Below are 19,082 nucleotides of genomic sequence, written 5' to 3' on the forward strand. Positions count from 1 at the left end.
CATCCAGGAAACCACAGGCCTGTCAGCCTGATCTTGGTGCCAGGGGAGGTTATGGAACAGATCACCTTGAGTGTGATCACAGGTGCTCACAGGGTCAGCACGTACAGGATAACTAAGGAAGCAGCCAGCAGGGGTTTAGGAAAGGCATGTCCTGTCTGACCAGCCTGTTTATGACCTGGTGACCCTCACCCCGAGTGGGTGAGGGAAAGCCTGTGGATATAGTCTGCCTGGAATTCAGTACAGTCCTTAATGCTGTCAGCATTCTTCTGGAAAAGCTGGCAGCCCACGGCTCGGACGGGTGCACTCTGGGCTGGGATAAGAGCTGGCTGGATGGCTGGATCCAGGGAGTGATGGGGAATGGTGCCACACCCAGCAGGTGCCTCGTGGTGACCCCCAGGGCACTGGGGCCAGTCCTGTTGGTATCTTTATTGATGATCTGACCGAGGGTATCAAGGGCACCCTCGAGCACAGATGACACCAAGCTGGGTGGGAGTGTTGATCTGCTGGGGGGCAGGAAGCTCTGCAGAGGGATCTGTACAGGCAGGATAGGTGGGCTGAGACCAACAGTATGACCAAGTGCTGGTCCTGCTCTTAGACCACAACAACCCCATGAAGTACTAAAGACTGGGGGCAGAGTGGAAAGCTGCCCAGCAGAAAAGGACCTGGGGGGGGCTGGTTGGCAGCACTGAACGTGAGCCAGCGTGTGCCCAGGTGGCCAAGAAGGCCAATGGCACCTGGCCTGTCTCAAGAATAGTATGGCCAGCAGGACCAGGGCAGTGATTGTCGCCCTGTACTTGGCACTGCTGAGGCCACACCTGAAATGCTGTGTCCAGTTCTGGGCCCCTCACTGCAAGAAGACATTGAGGGGTGGAGAGACTCCAGGGAAGGGCAATGGAGCTGGGGAAGGAGCTGGAGAGGGAGTCCAAAAGCAGCAGAGAATATTTTTTAAGACAATGCAGCCTTGTAAACAAAGCCCTGGGAAATAAACATCCTTTACAACTGTCAAACTCAGAGCAAATGTTCATTTTCTCATTGCCAGAAGCATTCCTTAATCTGAGAAAGTGAGAGAGAATGGCTGCGATCATACCTACTCTTTGAACAATCTATTTGCAAGAATAGATATGAATGTCACACTAAAAAAAAAAAAAAAAAGCAGTTGGCTATTGAGGTGAAATAATCAAAAGGGCTGAAATAACAAGCACTGAATCTAACCCACCAGGTCAAGGGGTATAAATTAGCAGCACATTTTCTTGACAAAGTAATCACCTACAAAATCCATGCATTCTCACTTTTCTTTTTTTGTAAGGCCAACTTGTCTTTGAAACTTAAAAGACTTTTTGCCATGTAAAACAGAGGAAAAAGATAGGAGATTCTGCAAGGAAGCTGCAATTAGAGTAAAGTAATGTTGCAGACCTTTGAAATAAATCTGCGGGAACACGTAATGATTCTCGAAGGGTAAGTGTGAAACTTCACAGGGACATTTCAGGTTCAGTGGTTGATGCTGACTGTCATTTTTTCTTGCCCTTAAGCTAAACCAAACATGGTTAACCAAGCCTCTTGCAGCAAATCCTATCAGCTAGATAAGATGTGCAGCACTTAATGTACGGAACGCTGGCTGATTGTGGATGTCGCCAGAGAAGAATGTGGGGCCAACTCATTTTTTTGTTAGAAACTCTGACTGGGACAATTCCATCTCAGCATGAAGAGATTATCACTGCACCACTGATTGGTTAACCTCTGTTCCCATTATTCAGGTTTCTGCATGCAATAAATTGTCTGTCCAATACACATTGAAAAATCAGTGGAAGAATTCCTATTGATTTCCCTTAGATTGTGTCGTAATATTGGGGCCAGTCTTTTTACTGCATTGCTTTAGCACTTGGTCATCAGCACTGAAGTGTCAACTAACAGAAGCCAAGGAGTTGTGGCAATTTTTTGCCAAGTCGTGTTTTTTCTCATGTGACTCATGAATGGATGCTTAGAATAAAATGAGAGCATTAGAAATAGCCAAGTTCTTATACAACTTATACCCTTTAATTACCTTCTGTCACAGCAAGTTATCATTGTTTTTAATTTAGCAGATGCCCTCAAACTGGCAAGATATGCTGTTTCATCCCTGCTGGAAATGTTGATTTGCTTTTTGTTTTTTTTTTTTAATTTTAATATGAGACATCAAGGAGGTGGAAGGAGAACAGGGGTTTCAAGCACACTGACATCCAGTACTGTATCTTGTGTTTCCCTAACTCTCTCTTCAAGGTGAGCAGTCAAGATAAGCCAATGATCTGCAGCCCATCTAATTTGTTTTTTCATCATTTTCTTAAGTTGTCTTATGTGCAATAATCATTACAGTATAAGTGACACTGCTGGGAAAATCAATTCTTCCTCACTGAATAGAAAATAAATTACACTACGCTTGAATCATAATTGGCATTTTGTTTATTTTGTTGGACTTGAAGTTAACCACTAGGTACTTTGCCCAGGAAAATTCTGTGTCTTCTGGCAAAGGCACCACTTGCTATAAACATTAAGGAATTTACTTCTGATCAAAATGCAATAAAAATATTCATGGATCTACACACTGAATTTTCTGTCAGATGTTCAATATTACGTCCTTGAAGACTATAAAGTCTCTGAATTTTTATTAGCAAGATGGAAGTCTATTCCAGACAGGCTTTGAACCACGCTCACCACTGGAGCATGTGAATGACTTTCAGCAGTACATCTGTCATATATTCTATTATTACAAGATTACAATTCCTCTTCTGCTGTTTATCTATAATTCAACCACAACAATGAAGAAGACTCTTATGTGCTATTCATGAGCACAAAGCCCACATAACTGATGCCAGCTCTTCAACCTGAGGATGAATGGGAGTTAGCAGAGGTTATCAGCACCTTGCATTGTTCTCACACATCCAGGGTGTTATCCCATAGTGTGCCAAAAACCTCTTCAGTTTTACTATATTTGATAAAATAAATTCAGGACTGGTAGTTTGTACTTGGCTTAAATTTAACAAAAAGTTTCATTGGAGGGGAAAAAAAGTGGGGGGGCTGGGGTTGTTTAAGTGCTTTAATTTTCTGTGTGGCACTTACTCCTCAGAGGAGGTGCTTGGGGTGTTCAGGATAAAAGCCCTGTGAAGGAAGGGGAGCTCCTCAGTGACCAGGTCCTCCCATCAGTGAGACACTGCAGCTTCCTGGGAGCAAAGTCCCTTTGGAAAAAAGAATCCAACAAAAGAAACAAAAAAGGATAAAGGGGAAAACAAGGTGCCTGTGTGTACCTATCCCCTCCCATTGCCCAAAGCCTGATTGAAGTTAATGACACCCCCCTTGTTCCCCTCCAGTGGATAACCCTTGGCTGAGCACTGGGGTTAGACAGAACTTCTGAGTGTTGTCCACCACCCTTTCCTAACCTACTCTGTGGAAATACACTCTTCCAGTGATCTGACCAAGAATCTCTTCACCTGAGCATTAAATCCTATATATATTGCAGGATACTTGGTGCTTGCTTATTTATTTAGTTCTGCCCTCCCTGTAAATTCCTGCATTTATCTTCAGGAAAAAAATATATGTATTATTTTTGGATTTTATTTATTATTTGGGTTTTTTTTTTTTTTTTCTTCTGGGGAAAAGGAAAGGGAGTCTGTGTTTATGTTTGGATAACCTGGTGTATTTTCAGTATCCAGTTCTGTGTACAGCTGTTCTAGGAGAGATACTGAAAAGCTGCAAGTGGATTCTTTTGCCATCTTATCACATTCAGACAAGAGAAGACACCCCTTGGCTTATAATGATAAGCTACAGCCTTGATCGATTTGATCTGTGCTTTTGTTCTTCTTCATAATCTGAGCTATTGATTCTATTTATTAAAACTAATTTAAAAAACACAAGCCCTGAGTGCTCTGCTGTTCCAGACCAGGCTGCTCCAGGCAGTCTGATCTGAAGCTAATCCATTCATTGCTGATTTATTTTCACTTTGTTTTCAAGCAGAGTTCTGTTCTGTGATTCTTTTTTTTTTTTTTTTTGGTCTCTGAGAAAAAAGCATTTTGTTTCACACCTCCAGTGCAAGCAGGGATGTTTAGATTCCTTTTTCTGATATATGAAGTGAACTCAGGAAAGTTTACCTGACTCTTTTTCACGCAGAAAAGATTTTTTGTTCAGAAGTGGCCCACTGTGTATTGTTCTCTGTTGTCTTAAATCAAAGCACTAGATTTGTGCTAGAAAAAAAGAGTATTTGCTTAAATGCACTCAGTCTTGCCATCTTGGAGTTCATGGGAGTCACTATGTTCCCAAACTAAGGGCCAGCAGAGGAAATCTTTTCCCTGCACTTCCTGGGAAGCGTAAGTTTGTCTAAGGGCTGGTTGATAGTTCTCTAAAAATAAATACCTTTATTCAGACTTAGATAAATAGAATGAAGCTCTTATTATTCCAAACAGATTAAAAGAGAACCCTTAAGGAGATAGACACTTTTCAGCACCAAACTGGCTTTGAGTTTCTGGGCAAAGATCAGCATTTAGTGACTTAGTGGTATTTTATTTACTGTGGGTGCATTTTGTTAGTGATGCTAATAGGCCTTCTTTCCCCCAGTTTAACACAATTATTTAAATCTTTAACCTCCAAATTATTTGGCTGGTTCAAAGCTCTCTGAGTGTCCTGCTTGTGCAGGGACTGCATATTGTGCCTACTGCATCTTTCAGTGTTTGCTGCTGCAATGTATTCTTTACACAGTAAAAAAAAAAAAACCACCTTACAGTAAGTTCTTAATTCATGCTGAGGTCTGCTTGGTCATCCTCACAGTGTAAAGCCTGCAATTTCTTTTGCAGCATGTCAGGACTATCAGCTGGAATCAATCAGGCAAAACATAAGCCTTGATATTGTCATGAAGGAAACAGGCACAAGGTAATATAGAGTAATATCCTCTGGAGCCTTGGTCTGGCTTTGAAAACACTGTGCTTTGCTTCAGAATCAATATGGGCACAGCAAGATGGAGTCAGTGTTGCTGAATATTTCTTTGTAGGTTAGAAATGCCTTATGTAGTGCATCAGGAAGATATCTTTGTTTTGACTTGAGAGCCACAGGTGGGTTATTGATGGGATACTTGCCACAACTAGCATTTGAGCAAAACCACAGTTGTTCAGATGCAGTAAGAAAGAAACTCCCCACAGCTTGTTTACAATGTGATCTTTCCCCAGACCTTCACAGAGATGTTGTATAGCCCAGAGAGCATCTTCTGCAAGGGGTCAGCAACTCAAACTTGACCCATCAGCTCCAGCCAAGGCCATGCTATTCCCTGTTCCCACTTCCTCGCCCCCGGGTCTCCAGGCAGGGTTACAGCCCAGCAAAGGCAGATCATGGTGAGTTATTCCTTCTGTAGGAAGGGACCCCCTCCTTTGCTTTTTCTCTCCCTAAAATGTAAGCTGTGGCTGTAAGTGAGTCAAGCATCCTGTGCACAACAGGCAGTCTTAGGGGCTGCTAAGGGTCACTTAAGAGTCAGACAAGCATTCAAGACATGTTAGCACAATACTGCTCCAACCTCCAAATAATTCCAGCCCAGGGGTTTGCCTGGAATTTGTGCTGAAGCATCAGTCCTTGCCCACCCTCTCCAGGACTTCTGTGGACCTCTAGCATCCCTTTAAGCTTTCCATGCCAAAATTGGTTACTCCTCTTACAAAAGTCGTGTCTTGTCTTTGATCAGATTAGTGCCCTCCTCTTTACCCTTCCCAATACTCAAATACCCTTTTTGAGATGGAAGGGATGAGAACTGCACCCTCTGTTTTTACAGCAGAGAAGGGAGAGGAAGGTTTTAGAAAGAGAGTGCAGCAAACAAGTGGCACAAAACCCTTAAGCATTTAGAGTATTATGAGCCTCAATTTGCCTTCTTTGGCCACCTCCCAAAGAGGGCCTGGGAGAAGAGTAAGGGACAACTTCAGATTTTGCACTGGCAGTTCAGCTGGCCTGATTTTACAAAGATTATCAAAATTACCTAGGAAAAGAATTTGTGGCGAGCTGAAACATTCTTTTAATATTTTCATTATTAAGGTATGCTGAGCCGTTCTTGTCACATTTATTTTTGGTAGTGTCTTGTGGAGCCAATTCTGTGCAATGAAATAGGAGTCTGAATGAGGTGCTGAAAGCATTAAATCGTATCAGCAAGTGCCACATCCACATGCCTTTTTTTACCCTGTTTCATGCAAGGAGATGCCTATCACAGTCATTTAGAGAGCTGATGTCACAGTCAAATCAAGGAATATGATGGAAGGGTGTGTAGGAAGGGGGCAGAAGTCTCATCCACTGAGGTTAGATGTTGCAAAGAATATATTTTCCCAGGCATAACTGCTAAACTCTTTCTTAGAGGTCTTCCATAATCTGCAGCTGTGCCATGAGCAGGTCAAGTTTCTCCCATCTCTATTTCACTCTTCTGTCACCCTTTTTAGGAGGACCATGTATGTTTATTATTTTTAAGTGCTCCATGGAGGGTTCATGTTTGAGAGGCACTCTGAGGGTGAAAGCATGAAGTACATCTTTACTCTGAACTCAACCTAGCATTTCAGTTGCCAGTGTGGTCAAGGTGGCCTCTGTCTAAAACAATACCACTCACTTTCAAATGCAATAAAGATCCATGCTTGACAACAGTGCAGGCTTTGTCCTGTGTATTACTGAGAAGAGACCTGTCAGTCTTAAAGGAAATGGTACAGTTAGTATTTTTAAGGATAGTGGCACACTAGATCCATGCTATATTTAGTCAGGAGCATCGTTTTGATATGTGAAAATAAATCCATGGCTAATGGAAGGTAGATAGAAAAATTCAGCTTTTTGCAGTGGCAAGGTAATTCCTGCTAAAATAATAGGAAAATGTAATTATTTATTTTGTTTTGTACAAGGAGAAGTAAGGAGAATTGTGAATTCCTTGCTTTTTCATTCCCTATCAGACTGGTGATGTCTATGGGGAAGGGACCTCAATAACAGAGAAAGCCTGTGAGGGAGAAGACATACTCTCAGGAGAGTGCAGGACAATATTGGAAGAGTCCAGGCACCTGCACTTGATATCCCTGTGATTGTTTCCCTTGGCAATCTCCAAGAGATGAGCTGAGAAAAGTTCCTGGCATGGGAGCTCTGTGACTGGGAAGAGGAGCAGTGACATGGGAGTGTGTGGTGAGCAATGGCAGTGAACAGGAGTGTTTACAGGACTGCAACAAAATGTGCAAAGTGCATTAAAGTGTGAGGACTGTGAGCTCCTTCACAATTACAGGAACCTGTTGCTCGCTTTAATCTCCTGGCTACTCCCATTCCAAGTGTGCTTTGTGGCTCACCCCCTTTCACATGCAGCAGCAATTCCAGGAGCCAGTCCCTGAAAGAGTCAGCAGAGCCATTCAGATTAGGTATTAGGTATACCTTCAGAGGAAGGTATGACTAGAGGAGATTTCCTTTTCTGCATGCTTCTGGAGTGACCAAAGCTGGGGATTTTTTCTGCTTTGTCACTTTTATTTCAAAACTTAAGCATTTAAAATTTAAATGTGTGCTTCAGTAGTTCAAATGAAATAAATTCTCCACTTGCCATGGTGCCAGAGAAGCAGGAGCATTGGGCACAGGCCCAGTACATTTCTGTATTTCAGGATAGCTGTGTCAGCACAAGTGCCCTGGGAAGAGCAGAGTAGGTGCTGTTTGCCTCTGGGACCCCTCCTTCCAGAGAGGCTGTTTTCCCAAGAATTCCAGCTGAGTTAGTTGTGTTTGACACTCACACTGCTCTTTGGAAAATACAGCACGTAGTAGATAGCAGAGAGAATATTTACTTTTGCAAAGCTTATATTCAGATAGGGAAGAGGAGTGCAGTGGAGTCTCTCAGTGCTGCTTCTTAAATGGTTTCTGACTGCTCTGGGCACTGGGAGTATCTGATATCTCATTACAACTTCAAACAAGCCTTTGCATGTATCCAAATTAATCCAAATATTTGGTGGGGACTCTGTTACTTATTAGACTGTTTGCTAAGTAGGAAATATGACAGTGATTGTCATTCTTTTTATTTCATTAATATTCTGGGATATTTCAGCTGTGTCCCATGAAGCAGCATAGGTATAGTTCCTATGAAGATATAGATGGGAAAGGAGATACAAAGCACTCTAGCTGATTCTAATGAATTTATCAAGAGAAAGTGACACAGTTACAAATAATTAATTTGGTGTTTCGCTATCCAGTGATGGTTCAGCAAGAAGTTCTGCAGAAAAGCTTCCTTTTCTCTTTTACCTTTCCTAAGGCACCCAACTCAGAACTGAAGGGATTTTGTCCCTGGAGGATTTGTCTCAGTCCATAAAAATAACATCATGTATGGTGGGCCTGCCAACATAGCAAGTCCCAAAGTCTTAGAGGCAGAAACACTGCACACAAAGAACACTTGTCACCTTTCAGCTACAACCTCAGACAATGAACAAGCCCCAGTTCTCCCCCTGCTGTGAAGTAAGATCTTTTTTGACTCATTTTTGGGACAGGAAGAGTCTAAGTGACTGGCTGGGTGTGAGCAGGATGGCTATTCTTGCACTGCATCAAAAGAGGGGAAGAAAGTTGTGAAGACAATACCTAAAAAGTCTCCCATCTGATTGGACTGTGGACATTTTCCAGAACTGTGTTTGCCTTGACAAGTTGCCCATGGGAAAGAACACAAAGGAAAACATTCTTTTTTTGCAAGAACAAAATATCCAGTACTTGTACAACGCTCCTTTTGTTAGGAAAATATGCAGAGATGTTAATTTAGAGCTATTAATATAAATAGATGGAACACCAAGAATGTTGCTCAAAGTGAATGAATTTTAATGGCTCCTCCTCAGCATAAAGATGGCTGCAGACATCAAGGTCAGGTTTTAAGGAAGCTGTAAGTTCATCACATGCTGTACATTTCTCAAAGGCCCCTGTGAGTAAGCTGTGAGGAGCAAGGATGTGCTCTTCCAAAAGTAGCATAGTGTCTTTCAGGGTAACCAATACTAATAAAAGTATAGCTACTTGTAAAAATAAAGCAATCACTACTTCCTGCCTCTCTATAACCAAGATGGAATAACTTCATTCACTTGTGTTATTTATCTTGCACAGAACACTTTTCACAGCGTGCCTTTGACATTAATAGGAGCAATTTTAACTGTGTTTTCAAGTTTACTGCTGGCCCTTTTTGTGGTAACTCATTCCAAGCAGTTAAACTCTTCCCAGATACGAACATAACTGTGATTCTGCTCAGAGGCCTAAAGAGAACTTGTTTGTTGCAATTTGTGCTCGGCAGCAAAGCCTTTTTCTCTATATGTGAATATACTGTAGAGGAATCCAGAGCTCCAGCTTTGCTTTGCTACAGCTCTGGGTAAACTTAAAGCAGGGAGGAGATCCTTCCTGCCAAGACAACATTGCTTTGCCTGCTTTACCTGATGTCACTGCTACTTGCACCTAAATCTTCAACAAAATGGATTGTCAGGGACTTTACAAAACCAGTTAACACACACTAGGCAGCTGGTCTGAATAATCACAACTCTTGTGCATCTCCAGCTTAAATCCAGTGTAAATCAACCCTACCTAAATACATTGCAATAAGTACAACAAATGTAGACCATTAAATATCTCAGAATGAGTAAAAGCCTTGGTGTTGCATTCCTTTTTCGAACTGGGACTTTTGGCATCTTCTCTTTTTTTTTTTTTTTTTTTTTTTTTTTTTTTTTTTTTTTTTTTCTGTTCCTTCATATCCAGATTCCTCCCACCCTATTTGAGCAGAGCTATTTAAAAGGATCTTGGAGTTTTATTTTTAACTGGCTGCACGTGTGACCTCAGAAGGAAGCTATCTGCTGTGCTGTGGGGGGATGAGGCAGTGCTGCTGAGGACAGTGTGTGCTTTGTCCAGAAATGAAAAGGCTATCAGTGCTGAGACTAAACATGCCATGGCTTTGGAAAACTAACTCAGGGAGGAGAGAGAGTAAGCTTTACAAGCCCATTGCTTGACCACTTTCACAGTCTTTTAGACTTGGTTGTTTTGTTGGTTTTTTGGGTTTTTTTTTTCCCCTCGACAGTTTTCTGTTTCCTTATCTCTCCTTATCAGCTGTTAGCTGCCTACTGGCACTGTGGGCAATTAATTAGCTGACCTAAGCAAGGTCCTCGGGGAAAAACAAATCCCACAGCAAATTTGCTGTGTGCCTGTGGGAGCAGCATCACAGCTGTGCTGAGAAAACAGGCATGTTCTTACCCATGCTATGGTGTTGGGGGCACTCTGCAAGTGAAAACCTACAGGGCATTGGGGGTGTGATCTCGAAATGCTTCCCTGCAGCTTTTTGTGGCTGGAGGGCATTATTACACTGGGTAAGTGTTAGCTAAATTTAGAATAGGAATTCAATCAGTACTGTTAATTATCCTTTTAATCTAATTCCAAAAAGAAAAGGAAATTGATTTTTATGCAAGGTCACTGATAAAGATTAAGGAGTGATTTTTCCTCTGCTGCTGCTCTTATTCCTTTTAGATTCAGACCTGCAAAGCAGACGGACATCACTAATAACTTTATCATCACAATTCTAATTGTATTTACTTTGTCTGCACAATACTTTATTTAATAGCTCACAAACCAAAATATTTTCTTTCTCATAGTTGCCCTTTACATCACTCCCAGACCTGAAGAGATTCCCAAGTAGCCTTCCTGAAAGGAGGACACATTCCCTCCCAGATTAACCCTACATTTTCTGTCTTCTTCATAAAATGTGCATTGCCTAGATTTTCCTTGGAATACTCACCTTTACCAGCTTTTATTATCCCACAAGAGATCAACCAGCTGCACTGTCTGGATAACTTATTTCTCAAGCATTTAAAAGGGATGAGGAGCTGACTTAAGCACCTTAGGTGGATGCAGTGATCAGATGCTTCAATCCAGATTGTGCATGTTAGCAAGGGATTATGCTCTTTCTCTCATAAATCCATTTACATGTGTGTGAAGTAGGGCCTCTCAGACACTCAAATCCATGGATCATGTCTCAGTAGAACAAATGAAGTGCAAATCTCCTCCTCCATTATTCAGGTGTGCCTGCACTATCAGGGTCCACTCTTTGAAATGAATCTGTAGTTACATGAATAGTCATTATTAGAGAAATATTCTGCTTGGCTTTGGGTTTCTCTTAAGATAATGCCATATCTCTCCGAGAAGATGAGACAGCAGGATGGTGGGAGATGTTTTTTGTCACTGCCTGTGCCATTCCTCCTGATCCTGCTTTACTCAGCTTTACAAAGTCCCTACTTCAGGATCCCATGGAATTGAGGTGACTAATACAAATCTTTTCCCATTCTTAAATTAAAGCCTCATGAGTGTTGAAAATAGCTTAGCAGCATGATATGAATGCACTCTGAAGACTTTAAAACCAAAAAGCAAATAAACCCAAGCTTTTTGCATTTAGCTTGATGGGTTTTGAAGCCTGATGTTTAGCAGCCAGTTTATGACTTTTGTACTCCTCCTCTGCCTGCTGTTAGGAAAGGGAAAACATAGCTTTGTCTGAAAGCACCTACAACCTACTTAATAGATTCCAGAGATTTTCCACCTAGGCAACTGAGTAGGTGAAATACTTTAATGTTCATATATGTCAGCATATGCCCCTTCCCAGTGAGATGTTCACTGGAATCAAGCCCTAGTCACAGTGAAGTCATGTGGCAGTGTGAACCCATTTCAGTGAGCTGGAGGCTTACAAATGTTCTTCATAAATTTAAATTAAATTGCATTTAGCTCTAAGGAGTCTCATGATTCATTCTGGTGAGAATTAGGACAGAAGTTTAGGGCCAAAGTGACACAGATCAATTGATTTACACCATCTGGGATGTGGTCTGCAGTGTCTGTTTGTCTCCTATTGCAGCATGAAAAGCAAAATAGACTTCACTGTTGTATTGACTAATCAAGGAAAAACAGAAAAAAAAACCTCCAGGATGCAGGATCTTGTTGATTTGTGCATTTAATCAAGAGCACATTAAATAGATCATAGAATCATTTTGTCTTCCCCTGATGTAAAGCAAAAATTCATCTGTTGCTTGTGCAGGAACCTCCAAAGCAAGAAGCAAAAAACAAAGAGACAACAAAGAAACAACCAAAAATAATTACAGAGAGTAAATTAAATTTCACTGTAAATCTTTGTTTGACAAAATGCACATTGCTGCAGAGGATTAGAAGGTGATAGCATCAGTCTATTAGTTCAGAGATTAAAGTAAAAATGTTCTTCAAAATCTTATCACATGTACTTCTTTGTGGAACCAAAGTTGGTGATTTAGCATTGCGGTCACTGAATCCTTTTGGCTTTTTATTTTATTTTCCTTTGGTCTTTAAGTTATAAAGTTTATAGTATCTGCTTGATATAGTTCATTTTAACGTCAAGAATTTGCAATTTACATGAGGCAGGGAAGATAATTCTACAATGCACACACTTTTCTGATTAACAGTGTGTGACTTAAGTAGATCTAAGAAATGTGTTTTAACGAGTGTTTTGAAAGACCTAAATTCAGCCAGGCTTTATGATGCAGAAATTATTTTATTTTTTTTTTACCCAGTCTAATGTCTGATAATCATTGCAGTTCTTTGTTGTGCAAGGTTATTGCCAGTGGCAGGGGGAGGCCTTTGCCAAGGAAGGGGGCTGGGAGGAGGGAACACAAAAGCAGTGTGGGAGCAAGTTCTGGTGGAAAATTTATGCCAAAGAGCACCTTACTAATTGTTCAAGAAAAACTTGTGGGACCAGGATCTGAGAATTCTTTTGATGAATATGTAAAATGCACCATTCTGAACACAAATGTCTAACCTCACAAACACAGTGTAGCTACATTGGCTTCACTTCACAGGTTTCCTTTGCACTTTTTTTCAGAGAGAATTAGCAGAAATGACCTGTATAGGTCCACTTTTTTTATCTTCTAATTTAACAAGCCTTTTTAATCACCCATACCTTGAGCATCAGATATTTGAATAATGACATCCAGTCCTCCATCCTTTTGTGATGAGGTCAGTCTCCCTTCTGTCACTGGAATCATGTGGGGCTGCATGAGAGAGCATTAATTTTTCTGAATATTTTTTTTTTCCTTTGTGTCTTATGCTCTGACTGTCTGAACTACTTCAGCTGAAGAAGACTCTATTTTAAGAAAAGATCAATAAATCTCTTCATAACTGGAAATGTTAGAGGGTTATTCCAGAACATTTTAGCAGTATCTGCTAATTTCTGATCTTTGTATCATGTTCTCTATAGGCTTTCAGATTAATTTGTCACTGTGATATTTCTGTGATACAGCCATACAGAAACAAGATGCATTTCTATTGTTTGTTCTTCATAGTGGTATAAAGTGCAAGTCATCTTTGTCAGTGGCTTCATATTAACTAAAATGCTACTGCTTTAAGCATCAGGTTTAAATATCCTATATAAATAAACAAATCTATAGGAGATAGTTCTGTCCTCATCTTGACAGGTCTAGCTTTAAGTACTGACATTTTTTAGTAGCTTCATAACAGAGGAGTTTACTCACACCCATTCGTGGGACAAACAAAAATGATACAATAAGAGACATGTAAAGCAATTAAAAATGAGAAATGGAAAAAAGCTGTGGGAATTTTGTGTGTTCGGTCCAGAGAAATATAGAAGGCATGAGTGTGATTGTAAAACTGGAGCAGACAGCTTCAGTCCCTACCAATGAACTCCTCAAGAATCACTTTCAACAGATATTTAAGTCAGGATTTAGAAACCTCTCCTGCATATCAGGGCATGTGTTGAAGCAATGGGCCAGACTTAAATCTATCCTTTTATACAGTAAATAACAGTAGTTAATGTTGCCATTTTTCCATTTCCAGCTATGAATATTGCCTTCCCACGACGCAGGATAACCACGTAACCATCTGAGGCTTGTTTCCTTTCCCGCCCTTGTCATGTGTTAGGTTTTTGGTGGCTCCAGGGCTGGAATCCTTTCTGGGCCTTTCTCATGCCTTGTGTTGGGCACCTGGCTCTGGGTTTGCAATTCCACACCATTCACTGAATGTTTAGGCCTTTCAACACTTTCCTTGCTGGTACCTAAGCCCCAACATAAATTTTTAGGACCCAACACTGCATCTCTCTCTCAAGTGCACGTTTTTTAAAGGAAGCTTTTCTTTACTTGCTTTTCTTGACATGAAACATGCTTGAGCAAAGGTGGGCTGTATCCATTTATTTGACCCTAAAAGAGTGCCAGAAACAAAACCTAGGAAATGCTTTCCATTTATTTTCTCCATGTACCTCAGAAAGAATTGGTACTGAACAGCCAGTATCTCTTGTTAAGTACAGATTGATTCTTGGAGACTAATTGGTGAGATTTATTGACACTAGAGAATTTGGCTAGTTATAATAGATTCTAGTCATTATACAGGTGATAATTCAATGAGTAGCTGATTCTAATTTTCACTGTTAGTTATGCCTTTAAGTCTGACTTTCTATAGCTCACTCAGAGATGTTTAAAAACAATTAACCTTAATTTTTTTAAAGTGGAATATGAGATTTCAGCTATTAAACTTCAATTCTGTTTTAACTGCCTCAGGGCATTAGACACGTGGATCCAGAATTCAGGCACCTTATTAACACAGGATATCAGGATCTTCAACAAAGAAACTCAAGGTCTGATTTTTAGTTTTATGCAGATGTGGCTTTTCTCATATTGATAACCTCATCTATGAATGAGGTTCCCTTCTTTTCATTAGTTTCTGTATCAGACTGTAATTTCTTGTTGTGGTGAAGCACAGCATAGGCCAGTGTTTAATTAAAAATTGCAAATGTCCTGATGACCTGCGCCTGCCGAGAGAGGGTTCATTTTAGCACATTGCCATAAAAAAAATTACAGGTGGCTTTTCAGACAAAGCCCTTTTTGGGGGGCTCAGAAATTAGGCGCGCATTTCTACAAAGCAGAGTTTGAGAGAGATTTCAAAGCAGATCAAAGTTAAAGGGTTTCCTCATGGTTCAGCTTTGTAGCACTAAGCCTGCTGGGCGTTCTGCAAGGATCCATTGTACCCATCCCCTCTGAAAGCACAGCCACAGCTTTGCATGCATTACCCAGCCCCGTTTTCAGTCGGGTTTTACAAATTGCCTAATCCAGGTTAGGCCTTTTCTGGAAGCTCTTTTATCCTTCTAACATTTGCATAATGATCTCAATACTGTAATTCTTGTGTGACAGTGTGTTGAAGCTCTTTCTGATTTACATTAACGATAGTACAAGAATAATGAAATACCAAATTGACTTCATCGTCTTTCACAACTGAGAATACCATAAATTTCAATGTTTAAAAAAAGTGTGGGACCAAGTTCACTCCTGGTGTAATCACTATGACATCTCTGGAACTATGTGAGGTGTGCATTGACTTTTTCCTGCTAAAGTAGATATTAACTCATGAGGGGGTAGATTTTATTAAAGACCTACAATTAAAAAATGGGAACTTGTCACATTGGTACTCTGACAGAATAATGGGGTTTTCTCCCTAAAATTTTGATTAAAACATGATAATCTCCCATGAAAATTCTCAGCTAATCATCTGAAATAAAACATAGATGAGGATTGCATGAATACTTTATGTGAATGGTAAGGAAGTAAGTCTCTAGTTTTGAGGCATTATGTTAAAATTTTCAGGACTGCACAGCAAGTAATAGCAGGCTGAGTTCCCATTTCTGTCCTCCTGCAGACCTTACAATGAGACAGCATATGAGCTGAAAGGTGATCCCAAACAGCCATGCAAAACCAGTTCTGAAATGATGAAAATAAGGGGTGGTCTAAGAAACTGAATCACAGGGTGTGATGTATGTATGTGATGTGTTCGTGTGTGTAACTTGGGTGGGTGTTTTTTTTAAATGAGAAAAAAAAAATTGTTTTAACAACTGTCTCTCAATGCAACCAATGTTATCTGATGTCTTGTGATGAGCAGGTCATGTTAATATATGCATTTGTTTGTGCTAGCTTCTTATCAATTATTAAATATGTGAAGGAAAACAATCATGCAGATAACACCTTATTTCTCTGAGGAGCTGTAGAAACCCTGTGTATCATTTGCTGAGTTCTGTCAGAAGTTTTCTAGTCCTTCTTGTTCGTTGCAATTGAAGGAGACGACTCTAGGTTAACAAAAAGGCTTACACTTCAAATATTTCAAATGGATCTTTCAAATGGGTTTTCTTCATAAAGCACATTTTGTGACCTTTAAAAAATGATACAAATGTTGTCCTGGTGCATGTGTTATCTAGTATTCCAAAATCCCAATTTTGTGGCACATTATGAACTAATTAGAAGAGAGACTGTGAGAAGCCATAAAGTTATTAAAGTTGCAATGATGGGAGAGAGTACCTGACTCCTTAAATTATCTGTGCAGCAAGCAGGTTAAGGAATTTTCCTGCTTGAGCATGGATGGAGCCCTTTACAGCCTTGAGTAAGCACCTCATCTCAGTCTGGCTCCACAGGGGTGCTTCATCCTGTGCTTGAGCATCACTCAAAAGTGCAGTTGAGATGAGAAAGATGCTGCTTCCTCTCAGCAATCAGAGAAGCTGCAAGTCTGGATTTCTACCTGAAGCAAACAAGGAAATGGCACCTACTGACAGATGCTTTTTCCCCTGAGGAGCCCCAATGCTGGGCTTGTAATTTTGGATGTTGCAGCTGTATTTAGATGCCAAAGCTTTCATCCAGGAGACCATCCTTGTGCCTGTGAGAAAGGCTTCTCCTGTGTTGGCAAGGGTACTGAGCAGTCTTGTGTTGTGAAGAGTAAATAATCACCCTGTTTTCTCTATTTTCAGGAGATTTGTCCTCACCAAGATGAGAGTCATTCCCAAAGGAGCTTTCACAGGACTTGCTGACCTAGAGAAAATGTATGTATTGTGTTAATATTTACTAGGAAACAACTATTTTAATCCAAGCAGCACTTTCTGATTGCAGCTCCTTTCACAGCCCGTGAGCAAGTCCCTGTCACTGAGCTTCATATAGATTTATCTTTCTGTTTAAAGAAAAAAAATGCGTGCTTTTTTTTATTGACACCTTCCAGAACAATGTTGTCATAAATACATTTTCAGATCAGCAGTCAGGCAGTCTTCAGTCAAAGGGCTGGTTGAGCATGGAGTGTCATTGCAGTGAATAAATACAGTGCCATAGCAGAAGCTCACAGGAAACTGAGTATTTTGTGGGTTTTGGAATGAAACATTTGGAAAGATTAGGAGGGAAAGAACTCCTGTTAATAATAGGTGAGTTAATTCTCTTTTCACTAATGAATTAACTGAACAGGATTGTTTTGTGCATGTTCAGAGGCAGCTGGCAGGATGTGTGAGAGAATTTTCTTACAGGTGATAGATCCAAAAATCTTAGTACACAAAGAGAGTAAGCAGCTCATTTCAGTGAATTTTAGTGATCAGCCTGGAGGTACAATTATGAGCACCTTTGATGAGCAGATGTATCTTACATTCATTAGTATGCTATTGTGGAGGTATTGCAGCTCCACCACTAGAAGGGAAAACTCTTAACATGTTTCCTACTTCTCTTTACCAACAGAAAATCTATGGCTTAGCTGGTGCTGGCACCAGAAATTATAACCCTCACTGTCCAACCTGAACTATTCTGCCTCGTGTGTGATTTTTCTGAAATATTTCATATATGGGCAAATCCCATTTTGCTTAGAAACAGAGCAGCACTTGCACCCTGACAGGAGGGGATCACAAACAGGCTGTTCACCCAAGGGCAGTCTGAGTGGGAGTGGGGAAATGTACTCAGAATGCAGCACCTTTTCCAGTGCTGTTTGTGCAATGGCAGAACGCCAAAGGACATTTCTCTGCATCACTTCCACCCTTCTCCCTCGTACTCTTGCATGAATAAGGGATTTAGCAGGAAGGTGGTGAGGGTTCGTTTTAGCCTCATCCTTATGGAAAATCATTGAGCACTTTGGACTGTGAAGTGGGTTGCAAAGTGCATTGTGAACTGCATCTGTTATCTTTAATTACTCTGAAACCATATGTCAGATGTGTATGAAGGCATTGAATGGGATGTTTCTAAGTGGTGATTTATTGTTAACAAAAAAAAATTATATATGGAAATGGGCTCCGTTTGAAAATACATCCATCTACTAGTAGTAGATGGAGAACAAATGGGGACAGCCAATTTATAGCAAAATTTCCTTGAAAATAAAAGTGTGATAAATGTGTAAATGAGGCCAATCAACATCAACAAAACTCTGGTATTTGCAGATGATATAGCAAACAGATAAAATTTGAAATAGCTCACAAATCCTAAACCTAACCCATAAAACATTCATCAGAAATATTCATGATAATGTAGGGATGAAAAAAGTGGGCAATCAAATAATAGATTTGCATATAAAAACACAGCCTTTGTATGAAAGCCTTTTTACTCTTGCAAGATCATGCACAGAAGGAAAGATTAAGCAAACTGTAGCCTATTTAAGGAAAACAGCTATTAATAATGTGATACCTCCATATGGTAAAATGTGGATGGCCTGATGTATACAAATGAGGCACTTCAATGTAGTGTATGTGTGTGCTCCCCTAGAACTGAGTAGGCTAAAAATGAGGAGTGACAACATTTCCTGAATGTGTTACTGAAGAAAAAACAGCATCTTCTGCAGTCCAGCATAGCTGTACTTGTGATTTTCATCACTAGTACATTGTTCTTAGGTGTGTTTCTGAGAACAGGGTGGGTGTAAAAGCCTAGAATTTGGAGGGAAGTGGTGGTCTTTGGAATCCTCCACAGGGGGATGAGGCAGTTGATTACAAGTTGGAAATGTGATGGTCAGAGGCCATCTTGGGCATAGCAGACTTTGACCTATTTAGGGCACTGGTTCAGAGAGTCCTTTGGGAAAGAGTTCTAAATAACAAATTTCAGAAAGGCTTCAAGAAGGAGATTTTAAAGGCACAGAAGTAGTGTCTTTATGTGCTGAAAGAAGAGCTGTTGGGGAAGAAGACCAACCTGGCTAACACGGAGCTTTCGCAGCAGCCCAGGGAAAAAAATAGTTTATGACCTTTGGAAAGGTCAGGCAGCTCAGGAAGAATACAAGAATGTCATTAGGTCATGTGGAGAGAAAATTAGAAAGGCAAAAGCTCAGTTAGAATTTAATCTGACCACTGC

At 40.5% G+C, this 19,082-nt stretch overlaps 1 protein-coding gene across 1 annotated transcript in view; it reads left to right on the forward strand.

Annotated features, from left to right (window-relative positions):
* Positions 1–19,082, forward strand: part of FSHR (follicle stimulating hormone receptor) — an 81,790-nt gene that overhangs the window by 12,688 nt on the left and 50,020 nt on the right. The window contains exon 2 of the mRNA XM_053938193.1: positions 16,751–16,822. Within this exon, the coding sequence (XP_053794168.1) occupies positions 16,751–16,822 (72 nt within the window). The remainder of the gene's footprint in view (positions 1–16,750; positions 16,823–19,082) is intronic.

Source organism: Vidua chalybeata, chromosome 3, assembly GCF_026979565.1.
Source record: "Vidua chalybeata isolate OUT-0048 chromosome 3, bVidCha1 merged haplotype, whole genome shotgun sequence".
NCBI lineage: Eukaryota > Metazoa > Chordata > Aves > Passeriformes > Viduidae > Vidua > Vidua chalybeata.